This window comes from Dromiciops gliroides, chromosome 6 (genome assembly GCF_019393635.1).
Source record: "Dromiciops gliroides isolate mDroGli1 chromosome 6, mDroGli1.pri, whole genome shotgun sequence".
In the NCBI taxonomy this organism is placed as follows: Eukaryota; Metazoa; Chordata; class Mammalia; order Microbiotheria; family Microbiotheriidae; genus Dromiciops; species Dromiciops gliroides.
In genome coordinates this window covers 50,894,794-50,922,397 of record NC_057866.1, presented here as the reverse complement: position 1 = coordinate 50,922,397, position 27,604 = coordinate 50,894,794, and the positions used below count along the sequence as shown (strand labels likewise).

The 27,604-nt window shown below is 39.7% G+C and overlaps 1 protein-coding gene across 2 annotated transcripts; it reads right to left on the bottom strand.

Moving 5' to 3' along the window:
* Nucleotides 1-913: 913 nt before the first annotated feature.
* CSRP3 (cysteine and glycine rich protein 3) lies at nt 914-26,701 on the bottom strand. 2 transcript variants are annotated; one of them, XM_043971518.1, is made up of 6 exons: nt 26,544-26,701; nt 16,835-16,977; nt 7,908-8,076; nt 4,343-4,472; nt 1,954-2,047; nt 915-1,731 (listed from the first exon to the last, which is right to left on the bottom strand). In XM_043971518.1, exons 2-6 carry the CDS (start codon nt 16,944-16,946, stop codon nt 1,655-1,657), a joined length of 582 nt encoding a protein of 193 aa, XP_043827453.1. In that variant the 5' UTR covers nt 16,947-16,977; nt 26,544-26,701; the 3' UTR covers nt 915-1,654. The 2 variants fall into 2 exon arrangements, with proteins under 2 accessions (XP_043827454.1, XP_043827453.1); XM_043971519.1 differs by lacking the exon at nt 26,544-26,701 and having other exon boundaries at nt 914-1,731.
* Between the last annotated feature and the right edge of the window lie 903 nt (nt 26,702-27,604).

The following is a 27,604-nucleotide window of genomic DNA, read 5'->3' as shown; positions in this document are numbered from 1 at the left end:
CCTGCCTGTGTATGCTCTAATTAAATGGGTTTCTAGTATGTGTCTTTTCATTCATGTTTCCTTGTCACACATATTGTGTGTGTGCCCTCCTTCTACTGATGGTAACCTATGGGGGAATCTTTTTTTGTCACTAGATTTACTATTATTCCCATAGGTTTTCTTTTGTTCTAATTAGCTCAGAAACAAGTGACAATCAGAAAATAGTGATTATTTTGCTCTTTGTATTAAGAACATGTCTCTTAATTTGGCTCAAATGAGGGATCAATGAAGAAAAATGAAATTTCATGAAAATGTAGAATCATGGATGCTAATGGCATCTCCCGTTTTTATAGGGCTTTATAAAGCACTTTCTACAGAATCACACAGTGTGGCAGGTAGTTTAAATATTATTATCCCCATTGATGACAAAACTGAAGCTTAGGGTAGTTAAATGACTTGCCCAGCGTTACTGAGAAAACATAGGTAAAGCACTTTAAAGACCTAAAAGTGATGTGTGGACGCTAGCTATTATTGTTCTTACAAAGCTATGAAGTGTGAGAACTCGGACTCGCATACAAATTTTTCCAAATAGTCTTCCCATTATAACATGCTGCCAATGTTATTAGAGCTAGAAGGAGCCTTAAAGATAACTTAGTCCAAAACCTTCATTTTACAGATGAGTAAACAGAAGAGGAATGCCCAAGGTCCTATAATGACATGGTAATTGAGGCAGAACTATAATTCAGATCTTCACTCTTCTAACATAATGCTCACATAAATACACATGTTGTATGTCTGGGTAGTGGAAAAGAGGAAATAATTTCATAATCAGCTACAGTTTGATCTCAGCTCTAACAATTTGAAATAAAAGACATTTAAATGGGAGAATAAGTCTAAGAATAAAGGAACAGCCTTTGAAAATGGTTTGTGAAGTAAATAATATCTACCATTTATTTTGATTTGAATTTTCAAGAAACGTGAAGGATTAAAAAGCTGGTGGAAGAAATAAATATTTCTTTTTCAACAACAACATGCCTTTAACTTTCTGCTTAAAAATGGGAACTGTATTTTCTCTCTTCCCTCATACCCTCATTTCATCTTGATCCTTATGTGAATTTTTCTCCAAGCTGGCAGGCTGGGAAAATGACCCGAATCTTCTACTTTTTTCCTTAGTTGACCGTTTTCCTCATTTATTCCATCTGTTTTTCTTTAATCCAATTCAACAAATGTTTATTAAACATCTACCATGTTCAAGGAAATCTTTGTGTTAGCCCTGCAACTTCCAAACCTCCTATTCACTTCCCAAGATTGTGATTACCAGACACCTGACTGAGACTGACTATAAAGCATATGTGTTTCTACATTCTCTGGAAAAATCATTCCCCATTAAAAAGTCAATTCAAGAAATGTGCCAGGACATCCTCTGGAACCAGTTGAACATTTATTTATCTCCCCCAAAAGTAGCTTAAGAATTAAATTATTTGTAACATAATAAACTGAAATCAATTTTCTTCAAACACTTTCCTAGCATCACTTAGTACAACAGCTGCTTTAGAAAAGAATCTTGTCCAGTTTCAAAGGTGATTGTTGGGAAAAGATGTCATTTGGTGTAGAATTTCTCATCAAAATTTTGTGCCTGGAAAAGTCATCCCAAATGCCCAGAATTCAGCACACTTCACTCTTTCCTCTCCACTTGTTTTGTGTGACCTCCAAACCCAATCCCTGTGGGTCCAAAATTTTTGGCATAGCAAACTGAAAGAAAGGAGATGAGAACATGAAAGAAAAGAGAAAAGAGTTTAGTCAATGAGATTATATTACTTCATTCATGTCCCCTCCCCTGAAACAGCCTCAGCCCTCATCAAAAAACCCAAATCCTGCGATTGCTCAGAAGGATGCCCTGACAGAAAGGGAAGGAAGGCACCCTGGCACAGGGATGCCCATGATGCAACTTTGCATTCCTCGCATCTCACTCACCTTTGCAGTAAAGTTCTCCATCTTTGTCAGTGACATTTGTAGATTCTAAGCTTTTTCCACAGATGGCGCAGCGGAAACAAGTCTTGTGCCATGGCTGAGAAGTAGACAAAAAGATGTCACCAAAGGACTAGGCAAACAATCCCTTTCATACAACAGAACATTGACTGAAGCCATATGAAAAGATACAACCAATCCTTAGAAAGTATAGGTGGGGCAGCTAGATGGCACAGTGGATAAAGCACTGGCCCTGAATTCAGGAGTCCCCGAGTTCAAATCTGGCCTCAAACACTTAACACTTACTAGCTGTGTGACCCTGGGCAAGTCACTTAACCCCAATTGCCTCAACAACAAAAAAAAAAAAGAAAGAAAGAAAGTATAGGTGGCTGTTGTCCAGGAGGGACTCAGAAGAAAAATCCAGTTGAATCCAATTAAATTTAGAAATGAATGATGAGTAAGGATGTTTGGTTATAGCCAGGAGGGCTACCTTGGTTTGAACATATCTGTTAGTTTTAGGTCATCCAAGGAACAACCTAACAGTGTGTGGCGAGCATATGGCATTGAGTTTGAATTTCAAATTAAACCTGTGTCCAAGATGAAAGAAAAGGAGCCATTTATCTAAGTAATTCAAGCCAGTGAAATATTTTTGCTTTAGTTATTTGGATATTTCAGGGAAAAGTGATTTTGTTGGTTTATCCAAAGTCTTCAAAGCAATTTGAACAACTCACTTAATAGAGCCTCCCAGCTCCATTGCTGACTCTGTAGACTTCTCTACCTCATACCAGCAGCCTTCTCATTTTGAAGATGCCTTTGGTTTGCAGCCCCCTCCTCCAATTGGTGAGTTGCTGGCTTGGACCATTTTATAAGGTACCAAAGACATGCTCATTTTACTCCCAGATTCATGTCTCATTCTCAGGACTTGATCTCCTCAACAGCATCCTTACCAGATAGTTCCTAGCGCTATCCACCTTACCTCCTCTTTCTAGCTCCCTTTGTGTGTGTGTGTGGTGTGTGTGTGTGTGTGTGTTGTCTTCCCTCAGTAGAATGTAAACTCCTTGAGAGTAGGGAATACAGTAAGTGATAAATAAATTCTCTATCTATCTATCAACATTGAAGGCTTATAAAGTGCTCTTCCAAGAAAAATCCTGTGAGGTGACAATCAAGAATGAAGGAGTGAGAGAATTTGGAACTCAGTTGTTAAAAAAAATGAATGTTAAAACTTGTTTTTACATGTAGTTGGGAAAAGAATAAAATATTATTTAAATAGAAAGAAAAAGGTATTTAACAGCACTCCCTCCCCTCCAAAAAAGGAAAAATTAGTTCAAATAGGAAGCTAGGTGGCCCATGCCTTCCCATGCTCCTTTTTCCCTTTCCCCCAAGCTGAAGCAGATAGGTAGCCTTGTGGATAAAATGTTAGATTTCAAGGAAGGAAAACTTAAGTTCAAATATTGCCTTAGATACTGTCTTTGAGATCCTAAACAAATTATCCGTCCTGAGTCTCAAGTTCCCTCATCTATGAATGGGGATGATAATAGCCCCTGAGTCACATGACTGTCATGAAAATAAAATCAAATCATAAAAAGTCCTTTGCAAGCTTAAAGTACTATATAAATTCTAGCTATTGTTATTAGTGCTTTTCCCCCTAAAAATTACCTTCTCATCTACCTTGTATGTAATTTGTATGTATTCCATATGTGAATAGTTGTCTTCCCCCTCCCTCCCCTTTTAATGTAAACTTCTTGAGGACAGGGATTGCTCTTGCTTTTGTTCTATGTATCCTCAATGTATAGAAAAGTACCTGGCATATCATAATCACTTAATAAATGTTTGTTGATTGATATGCTTCCTTCTCACTTTCCCTTGAACACAACTCAGGTGAGTTCTGACCTCATACCTTTCTACTTCCCCAGTTGCAACTTTCCCTACAATACCCTCTCTGAGGTCTCTACTAGGGGTAGAGTGTCAGGGGTTGGGGGAAGAAGAGCAGCAGGATCTCAATCTTCCCCATTATACCACCCTATGAGGGGTGTCGTGCCTCCCCACAGGATTTTGTGTTGTGATATCTATTGCCCTGGGCAACACTTTCTGGTGCTTGCCCTAAACACCAAAATTATTAGTTATGGCTCTTCGCCAAGGGCATTTCTTTTCTATTTTTGATGACTAAGTCAAAAATTATATGAGCAATGAATCACCAATCACTATGTTATAAAAGCTTCCCTCTCCCCCCCCCCAAATGCTAACAATTGCATACTTTAGGGTACATTTCAGAATTGTAGTTATAGGCAATAGGTAACATGAATTTCTTTCAGAGTTTCCTGGTTTCTTAAATTCAAAATACAAGCAAAAAAATGCCTACCACCCAAAACAAAGAGAGAAAGAAAGTACTCCTTACTTTGCCACCACCCATTACTCTTTCAGCAGCATAGACTGATTTGCCACAGCGAGGGCACTTCTCCACCTCACCAAATTTGGGGGTAAATTTAGAAGGGTTGCTGGTAGTTGATCGAGCTGTCTTTGGGGACCTAATGGAAGAAGACAGGTTAGTGGTAAGCATGACTTCATTTTACCAATGATAGTTAATTTCCTGAGATAGACATTATAGTAGAAAGAACAGGTGGCCTAGATCATGCACCTGTTTCAGCCACTGACTCATCCCTTCCCTTACATGGACCTCAGTTAGGAGATGAATGAACAGATTTTTAAGGTCCTTTCCAGCTCTAATATTCCATCATCCTGGGTTCTAGTTTTTCCTACTCAACTTAGGGCCCTAGTCCTATATGTATAGTGATTTGGAGCATTCTGTCTTCTCTAAGAGAGATTTGAAAACTATTATAGGGTGAGGGTAGACTGATGACACATGTCCAAAAGCAACAAACTAGAATTTCTCCTTGCAATTCAATCTACCATATTTAATACAAGAGATGTATCCTGCATGGGAGACCAGAAACAAAGCGAGCAGGTAATATAATAAAAGGATTGTAAGGTCAATCAACAAGCATTTCTTATTAAATTTTTCTGATCTAGAGTTCAGAAGAACTTTTGCAACACTTGTGTCCAGTTCTTTACAGCTAATAAACATATTCACAAATGTTAAATATTTTGACCTCACCACAACTTTATCAAGCAGGTAGGGGAAGTATTATTATTCCCACTACACAGATGAGAAAATTGAGGCTCAGAGATTTCAAGCACCCAAAGGGCAAATGCCTGATAAATCCCAGAGCTAAGACTAGATATCAGGTGTAACAATTGGAATGATGCCACCTGCTGGAGAGTTACTGTAGGAAAGCTCCACCATGAGGAGAAGGCTTCTGAGGGCAAGCCATGTGGTCAGTTCCTTGGCGTCAGGAAGTGACGTTTGCTCGTGGGTACTGTCTATCAAAGCTACCAGCCAATCAACTTGAGGAGCCTCCCATTTCTGGGAGGAGAACATGAAGTAGGAAGCAGACACTGGTGGAGGGCTGACTTCCTCTTGTGGTTCAAGACATCAGCTTGGTGGCTGGACTTCAGGTGGGAGGTTAGGAAGGCTAGGATTTCCGTGCTATAAGAAATCTGTTCCCAATCTTTCTTTCTCTTTACTATCTTATATCTTTTAGTAAACCTTTAAAAGCCTAAATTCTTGGTGAATTTATCAGTAATTTTAGCCAATTTCCCCCCCAAACTGGGGGTGGGGGACAGATTAGAACCCACAATTTAGATTTTTAAACAACACACAGGGATGCTACTCTTTCTATGACACCATCGCAATAACAAAACTAAGAACACAATAAGAACCTTCTCAATGCTATCCTTTATTCTCCAAGTAGAGACATCATTCCGGAATTGAATAACGAGGTCAGTTAATGAAAAGAGACTTCTCTTAAATTCCAGGATTTCATATCCTTTTTTGTTGTTGTTACTGCTTTCCCTTCCTAAATGTTTAGACTTGACTATTGCAGGTCTATAGATCTAGGCAACTAGGTAGAGAAATGGTGAAAGCCCCAGAGACAGGTTGATAGTTAAAATCCTTATGCACACCTTAGTTGTGTGATGCTGAGCTAGTAATTTAATCTCTATTTACCTCAATTTCCTCATCTCTAAAATGGGGTTGATAATAGCACCTACCTCAAAGAGTTGCTGGGAAGATCAAAAGATACACACATGTGTATATACATGCATGTAAATGTACATGTATGCATATGGATGTGTATATGTATAGATGTACATGTGTATATGCATATTCATACATATATAAAATGCTTTGCAAACCTTAAAGGGCGATATAAATGTTAGCTGTTGTTGTTATGATTATAACATATACAACCTTCAAATGATCTGATGTTTATTCGTTTGTTCAAGTGGCACGTACAGCATCAAAATTTGAACTCTTACTCTCTGGGAGCTTACAGCCTAGAAATCATGTGCCAATACAAAGAAAGGATTCCAGCAGCCAAGACGAGGAGGGCTTAGTTCTGGTTGGAAGAATCAACAAATTCTAGAATCACAGCATTTCAAAGCTAGAAGCCATGTTTGAAATCATCTATTCCAATTTCTTCATGTTACAACTGAAGAGGAAAGCCCAGCTCAAGAAGCTTGGAAGCTGGGCATCTAAAGATGGATAAGATTTTAACAGGCAGAAAGAAATGGAATGAGGACACAGAAGTTCAGGGAATGTGAGTAATTAGTCCAAGTTCACTGGACTAGAGGGTGCTTGATGGGGGATAAGCCTAGAAGGGTAAATGGAGCCATCGTTGTGAATTCTAAGCCACCTAGTACAGATAACGCAGGCGAGTTTCCCTACCTGTGTTATTTCCCAGTGATCACCCTTTAATTTTTCACTTACCTCTCTATAAGGTGTTTCTCTCCAATAAGACATATGTTCCTTATGGGCAGGGATCATTTCATTTTTCTCCTTGTATTCCTACTGCCTGGTACAGCATTTGGTGCCTTCCTTCTGAGAGTGCCTCCCATCACCACTGAATATGTCTAGTAGGCACTTACTTATTTACGTGTTGTCTATCTCCCCCTCCCCTATTAGACCATGAGCTCCATAACAGAAGGTACCAAGTTTTTACCTTTCTATGTATTCTTATTGCTTAACACTGTGCCAAATACTTGATAGATGCTTCTTGACTGACTGACATTGGTCACAAGCTGCTGCAAAGATTTTCCAAAGCCATTATACTCATGTCATTAGGAAAACAGCTGATTATGTATTTAGGACATAAAGAAATCCCTACCAAGGCACCCTCTTGGTGGATTTGTAATTATTCATCCTATGACCCAGGGGTGAAAGTCTGGAGGGTTAGAGAGGGGATTATTGTGTGCCTTATAAGATATGAATACATGGTGTATTAATGACTTTTGCTATCTTAATGTGATTGACGTTTAATCTCCCAAAGGTTAAAAACGGAGATGCTATGAAGGTCTCTAAGCCTTCAAACCCCATAAAGTCCATACATTTCAGGTTCTCCATCTACATGCAAACAAAGAGCACTTGTATAAGAGTAATTACATGCTAGAATGGCAGATAATTTTTAAAGTCTTTAGGAAAAATGAAACATTGTTTAAAAAAAAAAACTTGGTCAAATTGACTATTCCCATTATTTGTTTCCTCTCGAGGGAATTCATTTATTTATGTTTTATATGTTTTTTAATCATAAAAGTATTTTATTATTTTCTAGTTACATGTAGAGATAGTTTTCAACATTTGTTTTTAAAAGATTTCTAGTTTCAAAATTTTCTCCCTCGCTCCCCTCTCTCTGTCCTCCCCAAGACAGCAAGCAATCTTATATAGGTTATATATGTACAATCACATTAAAAATATTTCTGCATTTGACTTTCCATTAAAGGCCCATCAACACTATAGTCCATTCTTCCATTTCCAGAAAACATCGCTATGGAAACTAAATGAAGTGGCCTAATAATTGGGTAATAGAGCATCAAGAAAATAGAGAGGTGACAGGATTTTAACGTACTGTTGAAATTGCAATCCAAGATGTTCACCAGTATCAGTACTAAGGCAGCCGGCACCTTGTCCAAATCCAATTCCTTTAGGGCCATATTTCCTCCCATAGCATGATTTACAGTAGATCTCAGATTCGTGAGCTGCTACTGTTGTACTGTCCAGAGATTTCCTGCAAGCCACTGAAAGAGGGAACTTGGTATTAGGGATCCTGCTTATGTAAGAATATTATAACCATCCTAGGCAGTCTCTTTACAAATAAGTTCATTATCGAGTTTGCATCAGTGTTTGAAAGGTGGTGTAGTGCATAGAATTCTGGGTCTGGGCTCAGGAAGAGCTGAGTTCAAATCTGGTCTCAGATACTTATTAACCGTGTGACCCTAAGAAAGTCACTTAACCTGTCTGCCCTAGTTTCCTCATCTGTAAAATGGGGATAATAATAGTACCTGCCTTCCAAGGTAGTTATAAGGATCAAATCAGATATCTGTAAAGCACTTTGCTTAACGCACTATATAAATGGAACCTATTATTTGTTTTCACAGATTAATAATGCATATCACATTTAAAATTATTTTAATCAATTTGCATTTTTATATTACCATTATTTCCAGATATTCCGATCCCCCAAAATTGTATCCTTCCTCATAACAAAGAAAAGCAATTCAGCAAAACCACTGTATTTCACAGTATATACAATATTCTGCCCCCATTGTCCCCTCCCTACCTCTCTGCAGGGAGAACGTGATATGTTTCATTCATGTTCTCCATGACCAAGATTTGCCATTTCAATTACTCATAGTTTGGCTTCCTTTTAGTCTCCTTTCTGTTGACATTTTTATAATCATTGCACAAAGTATTCTCCTGTCAGTCTCTCTTTGTGTAAGTTCATTTAAGTCTTTTTATGTCTCTGTTCTTTATGGCCATTATTTCTTACAGCACAAACACATTCCATTACATTCATCTACCACTTTGTTTGGCCAGGTGATGGGTAGGCACTTTGTTTCTAGGTCTTTGCTACCATGTTAAGTGCACTACTGATATATCATTGAATATGGAGTTTTTTATTCTGTCTTCGACTTCCTTGAGAAATGTGCCAGTTGGATGTTAGTATTGTGACTGCTTCATCAGAGGGAAAGGTTAAGTCATTTTTCTTGCATGATTCCAGAGCATCAGCCAGAACACAGACCAATTCACAACTCTAACAATATAGTAAAATGGACCTGTCTTCCCATAGCCCATCCAAGTGGGGTTGCTTCTATTTTTGTTGGATTGAGTTGGATCTTTCCCAATTGGTTGGATTTGAAGTACAATTTCAGAGTTGCTTTAATTTGCATTTTTCTTATTAGTAGTCATTTAAGACCCTTTTTCATATCTTCATGGATAATTTGCAATTCTTATTTTGAAAACTGTTTATATCCTCTAACAGTCTAGCTATAGGGAAATGGTTCTGGGGAATCAATGGTGATGATGACAACAACGACAATGATGATATTTGCACGATTCTTTAAGGTTTGCAAATGTTTAACAATTTTTAAAATTTTATCCTCACAACAACCCAGGGAAATAAATATTGTTGTTGTTGTTGTTGTTGTTAATGTGCCCATTTTACCAAAGAGAAAACCAAGACAGAAAGAGGTTGCAACTTGTTTGTGGTCACACAGCTAGTAAGTGCGGTGGCCCCGTGCATTTTCTTTGGCTGTCTCCCATTCCTGGAATGCTCTCCCTCTTCCACTCTGACTACTGACTTCTTTGGTTTCCTTTAAGTCCCAGCTACAATCCCATCTTCTGCAGGAAGCCTTCCCTAACCCCTCTTAATTCTACTGCTTTGTATTGCACTTTGTTTGCACTTTGTCTCCCACATTAAAAGGCAGGGATTGTATTGTGTGTGTGTGTGTGTGTGTGTGTGTGTGTGTGTTTCCAGTGTTTTGCACAATGCCTGGTATACAGTCGGCCTTTAATAAATGTGGATTGATTGACCATATCTAAACTCAGATTTAACTGACTCCTGGTCCCTACATCTTTGACAACAGACTTTTATAGCAATATCTAATACAAAGACTTTATTTTCATTATCTTTCAGATGTGCATTGAGTGTTCTAAATTTTAATTCAAAATTCCTTTATTCTCTCTAGGAAGGAATTCCTTACAAATAAAATGACATGATCTTGAGTAGTTGGTTTCCTTCTGAGAACTACCACAACAAAAACTTCTCAAAACGAATATTTCAGTCATCTGTGAAAGTTCAGAAAGAAGTGTAATCAAAAAGCACTTGACCTCATTGTCAAGCTGAAAGACATGAGTTTAAAATGCAAGATCATTTAAAACTTTGTAAAAGATGCCATAATATTGCTTGTAATTTTTTCTCACAAAATAGGGGGAAAAACAGTAGAGGAGAAGACAAGCTTACAGAAATCTCGGAACGACACCCAACTGTGCTCTATTTTTATGAGAGCAATTAAAAATTAAATTGAAAAAAAAGACAACAAATAGGTACAAAATGGAACAGTTCTACAAGTATTTCCATAGCAAGCTATTCTCACCATGAGAACTCCAAGACACTGCAGTGCATCTGGAGATCAGTGACAGAACACACCCCCCACCCCATTACACTGCATACTACTTGAGGGCAGTAAGCACAAAGTAGATGCTTAATAAATTCGTGTTTGTTGATTGATTAAATGATCATCATTAACATTAAAACACCACTGGGGTGTACTCACCATTTCAACACACATTGAGTTGTATGATGAAATAGAAATCTGACATTCAAGAAAATGAAGTTAGTAAGAGAGCTTGGACCTAAGCAAATGCATACAGTGTAAATACATGATAGAGGCAACACAAGTTTAAAGACGTTCAGAGGTTGAGATTTAATACCTTAAAGAAAGGACCTTTCCAAAAGAATGGATTAGTTCAATTCTGCAGTGGCCTCTGCATTGGAATTCTTTCCCCTCCTTATACTGTCACGAATCATGGCTTGCCAAACCCCAATCTTGGATTATCACCACCACCCAATGCCTTTACTTCTATTCACAGGCTACTGATCAGAGCTGGAAAAAGTCATGGAACTGTGCTATCTGCCAGGAATTTATGTGACATAATCTTAACTGGGCCCTAACTGCATGATGCCAATCCTTTTAAACCTCGCTAAAACATGGATCAAATGAGATAATATTTGTAAAATGTGCTTAGCACAGTGACTGGAACATAGTAGGCACTAAGTGCTCATTCCCTTTCTCCCTTCTCCTTCCCCTAAAAGATTCACTCACCTCTTCACCACTGCAACTTTTATAAATCTTTCCATTCCTCACAATCCTTGCACAGAACCCCACCTCTCCCCCACCCCCTCTGCTGAGGACTTCCCCTCATATTTCCCTGAAAAAATTGAAGCCATCCACCAAGAGCTCTCTCTTCTTCTCTCATCCTCATCTCACTTCACTTGGATATCTTTCCCACAATATCCTACTTTAGCCCTTTTGCACAAGAAAAGATGGTCTTTCTCCTTGCCAAGGCAAACCCTTCTATGTGCATCTTTGATCCTATCCCTTCCCCCCTTCTCCAGAAGATAGCTCCTTTTATCATTCCCACTCTCTCACCCAATTTTCATTCTCTCCCTATCTACTGACTCCTTCCCTGTTGCTTATAAGCATGTGCATGTAAATCCTTAAAAATAAAACCCTCACTGGGGGCAGCTAGGTGGTGCAGTGGATAGAGAATTGGCCCTGGATTCAGGGCCTCAGACACTTAACACTGACTATCTGCGTGACCCTGGGCAAGTCACTTAACCCCAATTGCCTCACAAAGAAATAAAAAACGAAAAAATCTCACTTGATCTGTTCATCCTCACTACCATCATAAGTCTCTCCTCCCCTTCATGGGTAATTTCCTTGAGAAAGCCATCTACACTCACTTTTTTTCTCACTAGATTCCAAACCCTCTACAATCTGGCTTCCAATGTTATTGTCCATTTAAACGCGGTTTTACTAAAGACACTAGGGATCTTTTAATTGCCAAATCTTATGACCTTTTTTCAATCCTCATCATTCACGAATTCTTTATAAGGTTGGGCACTATTGATCACCCCTTTCTCCTAGGTACTCTCTCCTCTCTGGGTTTTCATGACCCTGCTCTCTGCTGATCAATCTCCTGATCAATCTCAGTCTTCTTTGCTGAACCTTTCTCGAAGTCTTGTCCACTAATGGTGGATGTCTCCTGGGTCCTCCTTTCCTCTCTATACTATCTTACTTACACTTACAATAAGCTAAATTATTATTTATCCTCTTCTTAGTCCCCACTACTGGTTTTTCATCCAGGTTATATCTACTAATCTTGGGGGTTCCCTAGTCCCTGTCCTCAACCTTCTTTTCTTCCTCTATACTATCAAACTTGGTGACTTTGTCAGCCAATTCTGTGGGCTCCATCATTACCTCTATGTAGATAATTTCCAAAACTTTATATCCAGTCCTAACCTCTCGCCTGAGCATCTCAAATAACCAACTATCTATTAGACAGCTTAAACTGGATGTCCCAGTGGGCATCTCAAATTCAACATGTCCAAAACAACTCATGATCTTTCAAATTCTGCCCTCTATTATTATTGAAGATACTACCATGCTTTCAATCACCCAGGCTCACAACTGCAGTGTCATCCTCAGTCGCTGTCTCACATGTATTCCCCACAGCCAATTTATTGCCAAGTCTTGGTATTTCTGCTTTCACGACCTCTCTCCTCTATTTCTCCTTCTCTCCACCCACATGGCCATCACCCTAGTGTAGGCCTTATCTCCTCATGTCAGTGGTCTAGGTCTCATCTCTTTCTGAGTCGTTTACTCTCAGCTGCCAAAATGATTTCCCTAAAGTATAGGTTTGACCATGTCACTTCTCCACTCAATAAATCCTAGTGGTTCCCTATTTTCCCTAGGATTAAGTAGAAAATTCTCTCTGTGGCTTTTAAAGCCCCTTACCTCTTGGTCCCTTCCTATCTTTCCAGTCTTTTTACACGATATTCCCCTTCATATACTCTATTCTCCAGTGACATTGGCTTAGTTAGCATTCTACTGGGGGAAATGATATGTACATAAGTCAATGCATATGAGAGACACTGAGTAGCTGGAAGATAGCTTTTGGGAAGAGGGCACTAGTAGCTATGGGGCCTAAGTAAGATCTCCTGGTGACATTTGAGCTGAGTTGTAAAGGAAACCAGGAATTCTAAGAGGTGGTGGTTAAGAAAAAGAACATTCCAGACATGGGAGACCCAACCAGTGTAGAGGCAGGGGCACGGAAGATGGGACATTCTGTGCAAAGAACCCAGGAAAAGTTGAGTTCAAGTCCCATCTCTGACAAGTACTGGTTATATATAACTGGTTACATATGATATGATATGATTAATAATATATCATATTATGTATTGTACACTCTATAATTCCTATGTGATCCTATGTAATCATATAATCTCTCAGTTCCTCAGGCAACAACTCTAAAGGATTGTCAGTTGCAGAGAAGATGCCAATCTGCATTGGTAGAGAGAGATTCTTCAACAGGAGCTCCTTATGCAAGGAAATAAGGGAGCTTGTCTAAACAACATAACTGCAACAACAAAATTTATAGATTATAACAATGAAGATAATATTGAAAGTCTCTTTAATGAAATTATTAGGAAAGAAAAGGAAGGTTTTTTTTAAAATAAATGAAAAACATGCCCCATTTTTAGTTACAAATTATGTGTAGAGGGGGCACAGTGGATAAAGCACCAGCCCTGGAGTAAGGAGGACCTGAGTTCAAACCCAGCTTCAGACACTTGACACTTAATAGCTGTGTGACCCTGGGCAAGTCACTTAACCCTCATTGCCCCGCAAAACAAAACAAAATAAAACAAAACAAAACAAAACACACACACACACAAACCCCAAAATTACGTGTAGAGAACATGAAGCATAGAGAATAGGAGATGCCTTGTTTATATCCCTATTGTGTTTGTTAATAGGCACCTAGATGGTGCAGAGAATACAGTGTCTGTCCTGAAGTCAGAAAAACATGAACCTAAATCTGGCCTCAGACACTTATTAGCTGTGTGACCCTGGGCAAATCACTTAACCCTCATTGCCCCACCTCCCCCAAAATTCAAAACTTGAAATAAAAATGTTTTTAAAAAAAACATTTAAAAACAAATGAAAGTAGGAATCATTTTGCCTAGATATGGATATGGGCACCACAGATCTAGCCTGCCAGTGTTCATCTCTTGGATAGTCCATAAAGTTGGACAATGACCTGAGTCTAGATTTGATTAGGAGGAGGGGGAGGGGCAGGGAGGATCACTTTGGAGAAACTGCTCAGAACTTTAAGGGCTTCCAAGTGGCTTGCTTCACCAAACCACTGCTAAAACCATGTCTTGAACTCCAGTCTCTGCAAGAGGTAATCAGCTCCCAAGCATTCTGTATCATCAACAAATCCACAAGCATATAGTAAGAGAATATGATGGGACAAAGACACAACTCTCCTTAAAAGCCTTGTTGAGGGGGCAGCCAGGTGGTGCAGTAGATAGAGCACTGGCCCTGGATTCAGGAGGACCTGAGTTCAAATCCAGCCTCAGACACTTGACACTAGCTGTGTGACCCTGGGCAAGTCACTTAACCCTCATTGCCCCCCCCCCCAAAAACCCTTTTTGATCACAGGCTAAACATGAGTTTTTGCCATCTGATAGCATTTTTTTGGGTAGAGAGAATTGTTGGGTCAGGTGTGAGTTGAACTGGATGACCTGCACGGCCCCTCCCACTTCTGAGATTCCAGGACTCTGTGAGTGTGAATGTGCAAAATCCATCATGGTCTCACTAGAGCTGTTGAAACCTGGATTATCATCATAGAAATGTTTCTGCATGACATATGAGATGACTTTTAACAAACAGTCTCTCATCACAAAACTAAAAGCACTGGTAATCTGCCATTACCTGAGAGTGAGCAGCATCTATTCCCTGGTTTTATCATGGTAATTATGTTTCCTGAGGAAGGTGAAGCTTCAATAAAGGAAGCTGTGGGGGTGGATCCAGTGTTCCTATTTCTGGCATGGAGTATTTTTTTTTTGCATCAAATGGAGCTAAAGCCCTTGATGTGTTATTAAAACAGCTCCAAGATATGACATAATTTAGTAGCCCATGAGGAGCACAGAGAAATTCTAGTGTTGCCAGGAGTTGTCCTGCAAAATGTTCAGCCCCCCCTAAATTTGAAACCAGGCCTACCAAGGTGAGGAGATTCAGTAGCTAAGGAGTAATTTGGAAAGGTGGGCCTCCTTCCTCCCATTAGGTGCTCGTTTATAACCAAGATTGCACTGATGGGACTGGTAAATGATAGCATTTGCAAAGGACATGTGCTGGCTTTCTCATCAGCACAGTGACATATTCAGTGCTGTGAGAATAACCTGATAGGCTAATAATCCCAGGAGACTTCTAGGGACCAGTGCCCAAAGTGGAATCACTTGCTGGATTAACAAATTACCCCACCACCTGCTCACACCAAGAGTTTCTAGCTGTTTTACTTTTAATGATGAAAATCCTCAGATAGGCAGAACTAATGAATAAGAATTTAAAACAGAACAAAATAAATAAAATAGAAAAAGACTCACTTTGGGGTCTTTTTTGCTAATGTTTTAGTTGTAGGATGGTTAAGTGTCTTTTAAAATCATCTTAGATCTATTACTACCACAGAAATCCATCTTTCAACAGCTCTTCTGAGATTATGATGAACTCAGAGTTGGAACAGACGTTTCAGAGAGAGAGAGAAAGAGAGAGAGAGAGAGGGAGGGAGAGACAGACAGACAGACAGACAGACAGACAGACAGACAGACAGACAGACTTCAAGGACTTGCATATAGCCCGGATGTGAAAGCCAGCTCTACTACTGTTTACTACCTGGGCCCCCTTGGGCAAGTCTTTTCACGGACCAGTTGATACCTTCTACAAGATACAGGGCAGGTAGTGCCCTCTATTGTCTGTCTGCCAAATAAAGTTCACAAGATAGAGTAGGAGCTAGAAATGGAATTGTATTTGTGTAGGAAGTTCTGTGTGAAAAACTTCTGTTATTGATGCACTTCAGCACCTTCTCCCCAATTTATACTCTTAAGGTATTGCCCAAAACATTGAAAGGTTAAGAGAATTGCTCCGGGTCATACAATCCAGAAAAGGTCCTCGAACTCAAGTCTTCCAGGCTCAGACGCCAACTCTGTTCACTTTGACAGGCTGATAAAGGATATTTGAGATTAGCTAATCTAAATTCCTCATTTTTCATATGAGGAATCTGAGGCCTAGAAGAGTGATGGGATGCTTTGCCCAAGGTCACATGATTAGTAAGTACAGGACAGCCCACATTTGAATTCTTCTGACTCCCAAGCCTGTGTTCATTTTTAGTCAAGTAGGTGATGCAGTGGATGGAGCACTGGACCTGGAGTTAGAAAGTCCTGTGTTCAAATCTAGACTCAAGATCTTTTTTGTTGGATGTGTGACCCCGGGCAAGTCATTTAACCACTGTTTGCCTTGGTTTCCTCAACTATAAAATGGGGGTAATAATAGCACCTGCCTTTCAGGGCTGTTGTGAGGATCAAATGAGATATTTGTAAAGCACTTAGTACAGTGCCTGGCACATAGTAGGCACTATATAAAAGCTGATTTCATTTTTTTTACCTTCTCCTCTGCTCCATTTGAGCTAGAGTTTAAACTGTTTAGCCTGTTGTTAAAGGCCCTCCACAATCTACCTAGGCAAAAAAGAATTCTAACTAGCCTTCCCCCCCGCCCCCCCCCATTTAATATGTCAGTGATAAGGACATAGATAGCAAGCACTTAATGAATGCTTTTTCACTGATTCCATTCACTCACTCAACTCATTCATTCCTTCATTCATTGTATCCATGGTAGATTTGGAAGCACCACCTACACACCGAGGTTTGTAACTTACTGCAGTGGAAGCAAGTCTTGTGGAAACTTCTCCCGTTGCACTGGATTTCCTCTGCATGATAGACTGTTTTTCCACAGGCCCCACAGCTTGCTCCTCCACCCCAGTTTGGCATCTTCGAGGTTCTCAGTAGATTCCAGAAGCAACTTACCAGAATAAAAACACACACACACAAATTACTTTCAGGCAACAATAGGAGTGAAACAATTCTTCTATAAGATCACTTTTCCCCATACGAGTCAGTCTCAACAAATCTCAGCTCTAATAAACGATTGAATTCACAGGCTCATAGATTTAGGGACAGACAGAACCTTAGCAATCATTTATTTTATTCTTTATTTGTTTTGGGTTTTTTTTTTTGGTTGGTTTTTTTTTTTTTTTTTGCGGGGCAATGGGGGTTAAGTGACTTGCCCAGGGTCACACAGCTGGTAAGTGTTAAGTGTCTGAGGTCGGATTTGAACTCAGGTACTCCTGACTCCAGGGCCGGTGCTTTAACCACTGTGCCATCTAGCTGCCCCTATTTTATTCTTTATTAAGGAAACAAAGACCCAGAAAAATTCATTGATTTTCCCAAAGTCAAATAGATAATAAATATCAGAGAAGGGATTCAACCCCAGGTCCTATTACTCCAAAATCCAATTTTTTTCCCCACTACCCCATTCAAGCCAAAATTGAAATGTTATTATATGAAGCAAGGATTATACCAGTTCTATTTGACCCTAGAATTAGATTAAGCCTAAAGGATGAGCATATTTCAGCTCAACACATTGAATAATTTTCTAACAAGTGGAGGTATCTAGTAATTAAATTAGCAAGTGGCTAGAACATTGAGCCTAGAGTCGGAAAACTTCATTTCCCTGAGTTCAAATCTGGCCTCGGACACTTAATAGCTGTGTGATGCTAAGCAAGTCACCTAACCTTGCTTGCCTCAGTTTTCTCATCTGGAAAAGGAAATGGCAAACTATTCCAGTATCTTTGCCGAGAAAACTCCAAATGGGGTCACAAAGAGTTGAACACAACTAAACAACAACAAAATTTAAGAAGCTATTTCCAAAGATCTTCAGGCAGAGGCTAAAAGATTCCTTGTCACCAAAGCTGTTTAGACTTCAGGTATGGGTTTAGTTAGATGACCTCTGACATCTTTTCCAACGTCAAGACTCTATGATTCGAAATAAACTACATCATAGCCATCTTTCCCCTCTAGTTTATCTAGCTAAGAAAATAATTTGGTTTTGAAAATCTCTGATCCATTAAATCTGATATACACAAATGTGTTCCTTGCTTCACTGGGATGGGGCCAGGGTGACAAAGTGAATCCCCATTCACTGTTATTTCAATCTCCTCACCCACAAGATGGAAATGGTCGTGTCTGCCCTGCTTACCTCACAGGGTTGCATTGGAGTGAAAGTACTTTGGAAAGGAATAAAATGCTATAGGCTGTGAAGGTTTGTTTTAAATATAAGACATGGCATCTGCTTATCGGTAGATACTACCACATCGCTGTTGTAATCCACACTACAGTACTAAGTTTAGCAGATGACATTAGTTGAGGAGAGTGCTATTTAAAACCACTTTCTCTTAAAAGATAAAATTACATTTTCCATTTTTTCAGGCTAGAATGGAACGAATAGATTCTTGATACAGGTTCTGAAATAGTCGTTACTGTGAAGGGAAAAAAGTTTTCTCCAGGCTCCTTTGATTTTCCCAATCTTGATTCTCATTAGTTATCATACAAAATAATATGATTCATAATAGTATTCTTGAAGTGGGAACTGGATATGTGATTTCATTGGTAAAGGGAACATCTAACGAAGAAGCTCTATCACCAGTACTTCCCTCTAACTTCCTTCCTTTAAGGGCTGCCTAGAGCCTTAAGAGGTTAAGTGGTATTCCTAGGGTCAAGCATCCAATAAGTATCAAAGTGGGGGCAGGAAGGAAGGTCTTGCTGGTCTTGATGCCAACTTTCCACTGTAGAAATGGTGTCAAACTCAAAGAAAAGCAGATCTCCCCCAGGCATGTATTCACTTAGAAACCATCAAGTAAATATCATCTATGTTGTATTGTAGCTTTATTGGGTTTTTTTAAAACATATCGTAATTGTATTTTAATCTAGGTCAGTGGCACTCTAGTTCTGCCAGCACACCTATGCACCACACCATACTGCCTTTTGATATTCATTCCATGGGTCTTGTTTTTAATATTATGGCATTTTGTATGTAATATTGCATTTGACACACACGAGGATTTTGTGAAGTAGGTGGATAGAGTATATGTAGATTTTATATATATATATATATGTATACTTTGATATCTGTACTCTGTGTGTGTATGGAAAGAGTGACAAAGAGGCAGAGAGACAAAAAGAGACAGAGACAGGCATACAGAGAGAGAGAGAAGGAGAAAGAGAGAGAGAGAGAGAGAGAGAGAGAGAGAGAGAGAGAGAGAGAGAGGGAGAGGAGAGAGGAGAGAGGAGAGAGGAGAGAGGAGAGAGGAGAGAGGAGAGTGTAGAGAGGAGAGAGGAGAGAGGAGAGAGGGGAGAGGAGAGGAGAGAGGAGAGGAGAGGAGAGGAGAGGAGAGGAGAGGAGAGGAGAGGAGAGGAGAGGAGAGGAGAGGAGAGGAGAGGAGAGGAGAGGAGAGGAGAGGAGAGGAGAGGAGAGGAGAGGAGAGGAGAGGAGAGGGAGAGACAGAGAGACAGAGAGAGAGAGACAGAGACATCTAAAGATGCAAAGTAACTCTCTCAAGGACACACAGCTAATAAGTCACAGAGCCAGGAATCAAGCCCAAGTCTTTTGATCCCTGGACTCACAGGGCTCTTTGCACTACACTAGGGTGCCTGGAATGTCAGCTTGTCGTTTGCATGGCATATTATCAGACCACTCTGAGCTTTTGGCTCTGACCTTTCCCTTCTTGGAAGGAAATCACTTGCCTAGAATAGTTAATGGGTATCATTGAACACTCCTAGACCAACTTGTTCAGATCATATTGCACAAAGTCAGTGCATTGCACATAGCAGTTGCTTAATAAATATGTTTTTTAATTCAATTCAAAGCTGATGTTTCTGTAGCTAAGAAATAAGTACAAGTCCCACCCACCCCTCTTCAATGACCCAAAGACAAAAAGGAAATGATCTTCTAAAAACAACACTGAAGACAAATGGGTGACTTGGACACAGAGTATGAGAATTTATCAGTCTCAGCCTTTTCAAAGTCTTACCACAGGCAGAAGTAGTTTCCTTTCATAAAGCCGTTACAACATAATAACTAAATGTCACCCTCAAAAAGGGAAGTAATTCTGTTTCTACTGAAAATTGCCTTGTCCATAGCCGGCTATTTTTCCTCTTATGTGATAGTATTTATCTATGTGTTGCCACTTATTTATTTTGGATCCAGAGTAAATGATCAATTTAGAGATGGAAGGAGATTTGGGTCTTATCTGACCCAATCCTCTCATTTGAGAGATGAGAAACTGAGGCTCAGAGGGGGTGAAATTGATTTGCCCAAGGTCACATAACTAGCTAGAGACAGAGTCAATCCCCAAACTAGACCCTGGTTTCCTAAATCCTTTTAAAATGCTTGTTTTGCTATATCATGCTGCCTTCTAATTCATTTTGGGGATACATCTATCAGCAATCACCTTTATACCAAAGATTCAACCTTCTATCATGAAATATGACAAACTACTCAGAAGGATAGGAAAACAATATATTTTTGTTCATGCTTATTTTACTTGTAACTTTCAACGTAAGGTAAAATGAAGGAGAAATGAAATTGATTTCATCCAAGGATGACAGTGGAATTGATGAGATTAATGATGTGGAAATTTACAAACTGACCCTGGATAGGATTTCTCATTTCCGATTTACAGTATGAATTTTACTTCCAAGTCCTAGAAGATAATGGGCTGTGGATCTGCCTCTTGGGGACTACAATTGGCAACACGCTTTTCAAAATAGTAGAACATTCCCCATCACGTAATGTATCCCATCCAAGATTATCCCAAAAGGATGCCAGTTTTTCATATCCATGCATGAGGATGGGCAAAAATTGGGAGCCTTGAAATATTCTACTAAATAGGTATCTGCTTCTATTTGTGAAACTGTGAATATAACTACGGAGACTCTAAACAGTCGACAGCAATCTTCCTTACTCTGAAGCCAGCAAATCTGAAGTGTAGTGGGCAGAAGACTCAGCTGTGAGTCAGGGGAACCAGGTTCTAGTCCTGTCTTGGCCACTGAGCAGCTATGTGACCTTAGACAAAAAGCCTTTTAACCAATTTGGACCCTTTCCCTGATGTGTACATCCCTAATTATACCGTAATAAACTGTCCTGCCTACCTTACTCAGGCTTATTATAAAGCTTCAAAAGGACAATATGGCCAAGCCATTTGAAAGGCATAATTGCTATATTAATGCAAGGGACTCACATGAGTGTGATTTCAGAAGTGCATCAAGCAGCTGTGGTTCATTTCAAAGAGTATTCAGGGTCCTGGAATGCACGCAGAGACCTTTTAGCCTGTTGCATTTCTTTGGAATTCCTGCATCTCAACACTCCTCCAACTGGGCTCTGAATGTTGGAGTTTTGGGGCCAAGTTCTGACAGTAACACCATTTGTTTATCAGTGTGGCATGGCTAGCATAGGTCACCAAATATAGGTCAGTTTGTCGTTGAGTTCCATCTGTCAACCTTATCACAAACGCCCTCACACCCTCAGACCACTCTGTGTTGGTTTTAGAGATGTCCACATTGTCATCAACAGGGTCTTGGGTCAAAGATGAAAATAGGAATCTGAGCAGAGGAGCATGAGAATTGAAAAAAAAAGCGAGATCTACCTAATACCACACAGAGAAGGGACAGAATGTCCCCAGGCTTCCTAGTTGGAGTTTCTTTGGCATCAGTGCTCAATTCTAGTCCAAATGAGATCAAACCCTTTTCACGGAACAATTTCTGAATCCAAAGTTAAACTGCCATCGAGTATGTCATAGGCAGGAACAATTAGCATTGGAATAATGCTACTTTGAATTAATTTGGATTAAAATTTAAATGACTAGAAAGTATTTATATCTTAAATATTTAGATGCTCTGTTTCAGAAAACCAAAAAGAGGGACGAAAAGTAAAATATTCAGAGTCTGCCATTTGAGAATAATTACATGTAGCAAGTAAAACAGCTACTTAGTGATTACATTTTTCCTGGGTCAGGATTTAATAAGCAATCATTTAAGTAATAAGTATGGTAGATTAAAAGAGGGTATTTGGGGCATAGTAGCCAAAGTTGATCATGGCAGTTCAATGCTTATTCTCCCCATGATAATCCTCCATCCTGCATCATCTCTTCTACATGAACTCAGGGGAAGATTTTAAGGCATAGCAAAAATACCACCATCCCAAGGACATGTATCAGATTTAAGAAACACCATATTTCCAACCAGCAAACAATTAGGAGAGCCTAGAAGACTCACTTTTATTTGGAACCCTGAATTAAAGAGAGAAGAGGTGTAATGTAATCGAAAAGATCGCTAGATTGTGAGTCAGAGAACTGAGTTTGAATACTGACTCGGATTTCAGAAGACCAGAAAACAAATTCTAGTCCTGTTCCTCACTCCCTGTGTCACCTTGAACAAGTTATTTCCATCTCTGGGCCTTGATTTCCTCATTTATAGAATTAGGGGGGTGGTTTAGAAAATTTCTAAGCACTTTCCAACGGAAAGAAAAATATGATCATCCTTTGACCTCAGAGTCAAATGCCGAGCTCTAGTTCTCATTTCTATGACTAACTTGCTGTATGACACTGGCCAAGTCATTTTCCTTCTCTAGGCCTGGGTCTAGGTCTGGAAAATGAGCCTGTCAGACTAGACAATGTCCAAAGGCCTTTCCAACTGGAAGTCCACAAGTTACTGAGGCTATAGAACGGAAGACATTCCCAGTGATAAAATTTCCCAAACTGTTGGTTCATGGACTATGAGTCTCATAGAAATGTCACATTGCTAACACTTACTTTTATCTCAAAGCTTCAAGTCTATTCTCTAAGCATCAACTAATGCTGTCCTCCTGCCAAGTCTGGCTGCTCTAGTTCAGGACATCAGAACCAGTCCCATGTCACACACATACATCCCCTCATTACTGTAGGGGTGAACCCGGCATCAGGCTCTATAGAAGACAGAGAACCAAGAAGCTCCTACCTCTATCAAGCCTTCCTTGGGTTGGACAAAGGAAGCTGTTGTACAGTACCTACTAAATTACCTTATGTTTATATGTAAGTGGTATAGTGCATAGAGCACTGGGTTTGGAATCAGAAAGTCTCATATTCATGAGTTCAAATCCAGCCTCAAACATGTATTAGCTGTGTGACCCTGAACAAGTCATTTAACCCTGTCTGCCTTAGTTCCTCATCTGTTGGGCAGTTAGGTGGTACAGTGGATAGAGCACTGGGCCTAGAGTCAGGAAGACATCTTCCTGAATTCAAATCCAGCCTCAGACCCTTAATAGTTGTATGACCCTGGGCAAGTCACTTAACCCTGTTTTCCTCCATTTCCTTATCTGTAAAATAAACTGGAGAAGAAATAGCAAGCCACTATCTTTGCCAAGCAAACCCGAAATGGGGTCAAGAAGAGTTGGATACAGCTGAACAAAAAAACCCATATCTTACATATAAATAAAACAATGTTGAATGGTGGATAAAGGACCAGCCTTAAAGTCAAGGAGACCTGGGTTCAAGTTCTGTTGTTTACCCAACTGGCTGTGACCCAAGGACATTTGACTTCTCAGTATACCAGACAGCCTTTAAGACTCTCAAGTTGCATAGGTGTTGATATGCATTGGTAGAGAGTTTTCTTATTGAGCTTCCTTATATTGATGAAATCATAAAATCAGTCCAAATAGGTATATGTGCACATCAACTGTACTTATGTGGGAACGCGTTTACTGAGGAGCACTTATGCTTTTTGAAGACAAGGACTCGAATTCAGTTTTTTGTTTTGTGGGGGTTTTTTTGTCTTTATATCCTCCGCACCTAGCACATAGATGGTGCTTAATAAAGGTTTGTTGATCAATTGGCAGGAAAGAAATTTATTTCTCCCTTTTCACAAAAAGAGCTTCTAAGTTCCAGCAATATTATTACTGAAACAGAGTTTCCCTGTTCAGTAATATTTAATGTTTGGGGAAATTATCCCCTATATTCTGCTTTGTCGGGCCTTCTCATACCCAGATTTACTTCTGACTCAGTAGATAAATAAATCCAAGGGATTTACTTGGGCACAACAGGATTAGACGGCTTGCCCGGGTCAATAACCTAAAATTCCCAAAGGTGGGAATTGATTCTAGAGCTTCTTAACTCCAAACTAAGCACTCAGTCCAGTAAACCATTCTGATGCCTTCTCTCTCAGATTATCAGATAAATTGAGAGCTGAAAAGGAACTGGTGAAATTAGACCAGAGCAAGTATTATCCCCATTTTACAGATGAGGTCACTGAGGCTCAATTAACTGGGAGTCCAGGGATCAAAATTCCAATCCATCTCTACCAGTGGGTCATGTGATTCATGGGCAGCTAGTAAATGTCAAAAGTGAGACAAAATTCCCAAGGCTACTGATTTCTAATTCTCTTTCGTGCTTCTCTCTCTCTCTCTCTCTCTCTCTCTCTCTCTCTCTCTCTCTCTCTCTCTCTCTCTCTCTCTCTCTCAGAAGAGTCTTTTTTGTTTCTCCTAAAAGTCCAAAGAGGCAGTTGGGTGGCACAATGATGGAGGGCTAGGCCTGGAGTGAGTAGGAACCGAGGTCAATTCCAGCCTCAGAAACTTACTAGCTATGTGCCCTTGGGCAAGTCACTTTACCTCTTTTTGCCTTGGTTTTGTCAAGTATAAAATGGGGATAACCACAGCACCTACCTCACAGGGATATTGTGAGGATCAAATGAAAGATTTGTTAAATGCTTAGCACAGTATATGACACATAGTAGGTAATTTAGAAATCCTTATTTTCTTTTCCCCTATCACCTGGTGATACCTATGGACCTCTTCTTCTTAGAATCATGTTGTTAAAGGCATAAACTTAAAAAAAATATTACAAAGGAAATCAATTATATTGAAATACAGCCATCAAATTAGTTTACAAAACTAAGTTTCTGGCCCTAGATTAAGAATCCCTGGAAAGAGCGCTGGTTTGAAGCTTGGGCCCATGTTTAAATTCTGGCTCTGCCACTGACCGATTGTGAGGTCTTGGGCAAAGAAGTCACTTAATGTCTTGAGAATTTCTGCATATAGAAATGACCTATAGTAAAGTAGTTTATAAGCGGTAGTAAACTACATAAATGTGATGCCTGATATTCACAGTTCTTTAAGGCTCTCAGGGTACTTTCATTATAATAATCCTTCAAGGTAGGTAAGTTAAGTACTATTTTTAACCTATTTTAAGCATGAGCAAATGGAGGATCAGAGATGTTAAGTCACTAGCCTAGGTCACACAGCTAGTAAGCCTTCGTGTTTAGATGGAGTCATTTTCCAGATGATTTTTAATTTAAACCTTGAAAAGAATCTGCAATTGGCCCCTGGTTTCAAATTAACTCCTAATTAAGGCTTTTAATTTGCCATCCTCTCCACTCATCATGACACTTTGAGAAAACTTTCAGATCCTCAGGTTCATCTTCTGGAGCAGACAATCTTAAAAATCCTTTCCAATCCAATATCCAGCTTGCTTTTCAAAACAGCAAAGGCTTTTGAATGCTGTCCCTAGTTTTGTTTACTTTTCTAATTTTGAAAGGTCAATTTATCATTGACAATCTCCTGGAAATCTGCATGTATGTGATGCTGTGCCTGGTCCAGGAATACCCACCTTCCAACACACCCTCAGTGCTCTTTGGGGTACCAGAGGCTTTCTCGAGCATGCTCTATGAAGACCGGCTTCTGTTCTTTTTGTTGTTTCCTTACCTGGTCTAGAAGCTGCTTTTTCATATGATAGGGTTATCTCAAATCATGGGATAGAAACCTGGAAGGGTCTTTGGAGATCTCTTAGTCTCTTTGACAGTGAAGGAAACTGAGGACCAATGAGGTGCAGTAACTCACCCAAAATGAAAAGAGGGGCAGGTTTGAATCCCAGAACCTGTGCTATTTATATGTACCATATTGCATCTCTCTTTCTAGGACCCCCTTTGATGCTCTACCATAGAGAGTTAGGGCAAGGCTTGTGTGAATTTCATAGATGAGGAAACTGACAAAATGAGACAGAAAGCAAAGTGACTGCACTCACTCAAGGTCAACAGCTAATAAGCTTCTAATAGTAAACTAGCCTCCTGTTATTTCCCCTCTACTGTACAACTATCCTCCTGTTTGCGGTGTTTCACTCTATGGAACGGTGGGGAGGGAATACGAACTCAGTCCACTATGAAAACAAGCCGCAGACACCAATTAAAGACCCTCCTTGACCCATTCATCTCACCATCAGCTGCCTTGGAGCCCAAAAACATAGTTTTTCAAAGGGTGTTTGGGAAGCCCCACTGAAGCCTGCCAAAGTTTCTACACCCCATTTAAGGATGCCTAACCACCATCCCATCTGCCCCCACCCCAAACCCTGACTGTTTTAAACTTGTGGCCTTGTAATTCAGGAACAGAACCATTTCTGTATACCCCGTGCCGAACACCTAATCACTTTCCAATAGTCACACTTTTCACCACACATGCACCCTCCTCATTCATTATAGAAGAATGTAAATTCCTGTGTATCCACTTACCTCCCTGGGTGGTCTCTGTGTGTTCAACTAAGGCAGAGGATCCCAGGATCCTTTATAAATACTCATGGCACTCAATCACTAGCCTTGGCCCCCCATGGTGGGGAGGGGTGAAAGGGGAGGGAAAGCACAGGAGTGAGGGGATGAACAAGCGATGAGTAACCCAACTGCTATCAGCTTGCTGAAAATAACTTGTGAGCAAAGCCCTGAATTTTGCTCCCCCCGCCCCACACACCAGCTGTGGATCTAGGGAAGAACAATGTCATCCCTGAAGTTTCAAACTACTCCTTGCCTTAGTACCTCATATCCAATTGATGAGATTGATGGTACAAAAGATATGTATATTACCAGGGTGTGTTGAAGTAGAAATGACCACACAATATAAATTAATGACTAAATATATATTTTTAAAAGTTTCTGCCCTTCTCCCCAAGTCCTCTGACCTTTCCAGAAAATCTACACAAACTACCTACAAATAAATCATGACCCATATGTAAGAGCACTCTGGAAATCTCAGGCCTGGTCCTCATGCTAGGATTAAGAAGCAAGAGCTAAAAATAAGCACTATTGAAGCTGGAGGGAATATTTTGATAATCTCAATGAAGTTTATAAAATGTGGGTCAGCTAATCAGGGTCTTCCTGCAAGTCAGTGACTATACAGTTGTAGAATGTTAGGCTAGAAAGGACCTTAGAGGTCATGTAGTCCAACTGCCTCATTTTACACATAGAGAAATCTCTATGAAGAGGTGGAAAGTGATAGTTACTGATAGAGACTGGACTAGAACTCAGACTTCCTGGCTTCCTCTAGTGCCCTTTCAACTACCTCATATACTACCTTTCCAGTGTGTATGTGTATGTGTGTGTGCCTGTGTGTGTACATGCCTACATAGACTCAAATATATGTGTATGTATGTATATACATACATGTATGCGTCCATATACAAACACAATTTAAAATATCAATTTTTCTTTACAAATTAACATGACAGTATTGAAAATTCAAAATGTATATATAATAACACATATTATACATCAAACACATACACACATCAAAAGAATGTAAA

Coding starts and splice junctions, on each gene's coding strand:
- CSRP3 (XM_043971518.1), bottom strand. CDS start 16,946: ATGCCAAACTGGGGTGGAGGAGCAAGCTGTGGGGCCTGTGGAAAAACA. Junction 4,473..7,907: donor CTTGGATTGCAATTTCAACA/GTACGTTAAAAT, acceptor TTCTTCCATTAG/GTCCCCAAAGACAGCTCGAT. Junction 1,732..1,953: donor TGGAGAACTTTACTGCAAAG/GTGAGTGAGATG, acceptor CCTTTCTTTCAG/TTTGCTATGCCAAAAATTTT.